Here is a 1,126-nt window from a genome sequence, read left to right as displayed (position 1 = left end):
GTAACCCCACCCCAAAACAGTCCCCTTTGTGTAACCCCAGCCCAAAACAGTCCCCTTTGGGTAACCCCACCCCAAAACAGTCCCCTTTGTGGAATCCCACCCCAAAACAGTCCCCTTAGTGTAACCCCAGCCCAGCCCACGTCCCCTGGCGCGGGCACCTTGAGCAGTTTCTCCTTCTTCTTCCTCCACTCGTCCCACTCGTTGACGATGCGGCCCCAGAGGATCCAGGTGTCCTCCTCCAGGTGGCTCAGGTTGGAGGAGGCCGAGGAGCTGGAGACCAGCGAGGAGCCGCTGTTCCGGCGGGACCCGTTCATGGAGCGCATCGACTTGGAGTCGGCCTCCAGCAGCCTGGGGGACGGGGCAGCCCCAAACAGAGAGAGAGACTGACTCAAAACGGGGCCAGAAATGGAGATACTGCCTCAAAACGGGGCCAGAAACGGAGATATTGCCCCAAAACAACCCCAGAAATGGAGATATTGCCTCAAAACAGCCCCAGAACAGAGAGATGTTGCCTCAACATGGCCCCAGAAATGGAAATATTTCCTCAGAAATTGAGATAGTCCACCAAAAATGGGAGATATTCCACCAAAAATGGAGATATTCCTCCCTAGAATGGAGATATATTCCCCCCAAACAGCCCCCAAAATGCAGATATTCTCCCAAAATAGCCCTAAAGATGAAGATGTTCCCTCACAGTAGCCCCCAAAACGGAGATATTCCCTCAAAACAGCCCCAAAAACGGAGACGTTCCCCAAAATAACCCCCAAACCCTGAAGTATTCCCACAAAACCCACCCCAAAGGAGGAGAGAGATTCCCCCAAAAGAGCCCCGGGAAACAGAGCTATCCCCCCCAAAACCAGAATTATTCCCCTCCCTCCCAAAAAGTGAGATGGGTGGATTTTCAGCCCAATCCCCCCAAAAGGTAAAGCAAGGGCACGCTCTCTCTCTCTGACCGGTTCTGCTCCTCCAGCTTGGCCAGCAGCTCCAGCTCGTCGGGGCTCAGGTTCTCCGAGTCCGAGGTCGGGGTCCCCGCGGGCGCCGAGGCCGCCGAGGCCGGGCCCTCGTGGCACGACGAGTCGGGGCTGGCGGCCGGCGAGGCCATGGCGGCTGCGGCGGCTGCGGCGGC

The 1,126-nt window shown here is 57.5% G+C and overlaps 1 protein-coding gene across 1 annotated transcript in view; it reads right to left on the bottom strand.

The window, feature by feature from the left end:
- Nucleotides 1-158: 158 nt before the first annotated feature.
- Nucleotides 159-1,126, bottom strand: part of LOC114072269 (EVI5-like protein) — a gene marked incomplete at its 3' end in the record, with an annotated part of 1,507 nt that continues 539 nt past the window's right edge. The window contains exon 2 of the mRNA XM_027910185.1: nt 159-348. Coding sequence (XP_027765986.1) covers nt 159-348 — 190 coding nt within the window. The remainder of the gene's footprint in view (nt 349-1,126) is intronic.

The sequence above is a fragment of the Empidonax traillii genome, unplaced genomic scaffold (assembly GCF_003031625.1).
Source record: "Empidonax traillii isolate 1590-97213 ecotype Southwest subspecies unplaced genomic scaffold, ASM303162v1 scaffold2869:size18841, whole genome shotgun sequence".
NCBI lineage: Eukaryota > Metazoa > Chordata > Aves > Passeriformes > Tyrannidae > Empidonax > Empidonax traillii.
This window is presented reverse-complemented; position numbering and strand designations above follow the sequence as displayed.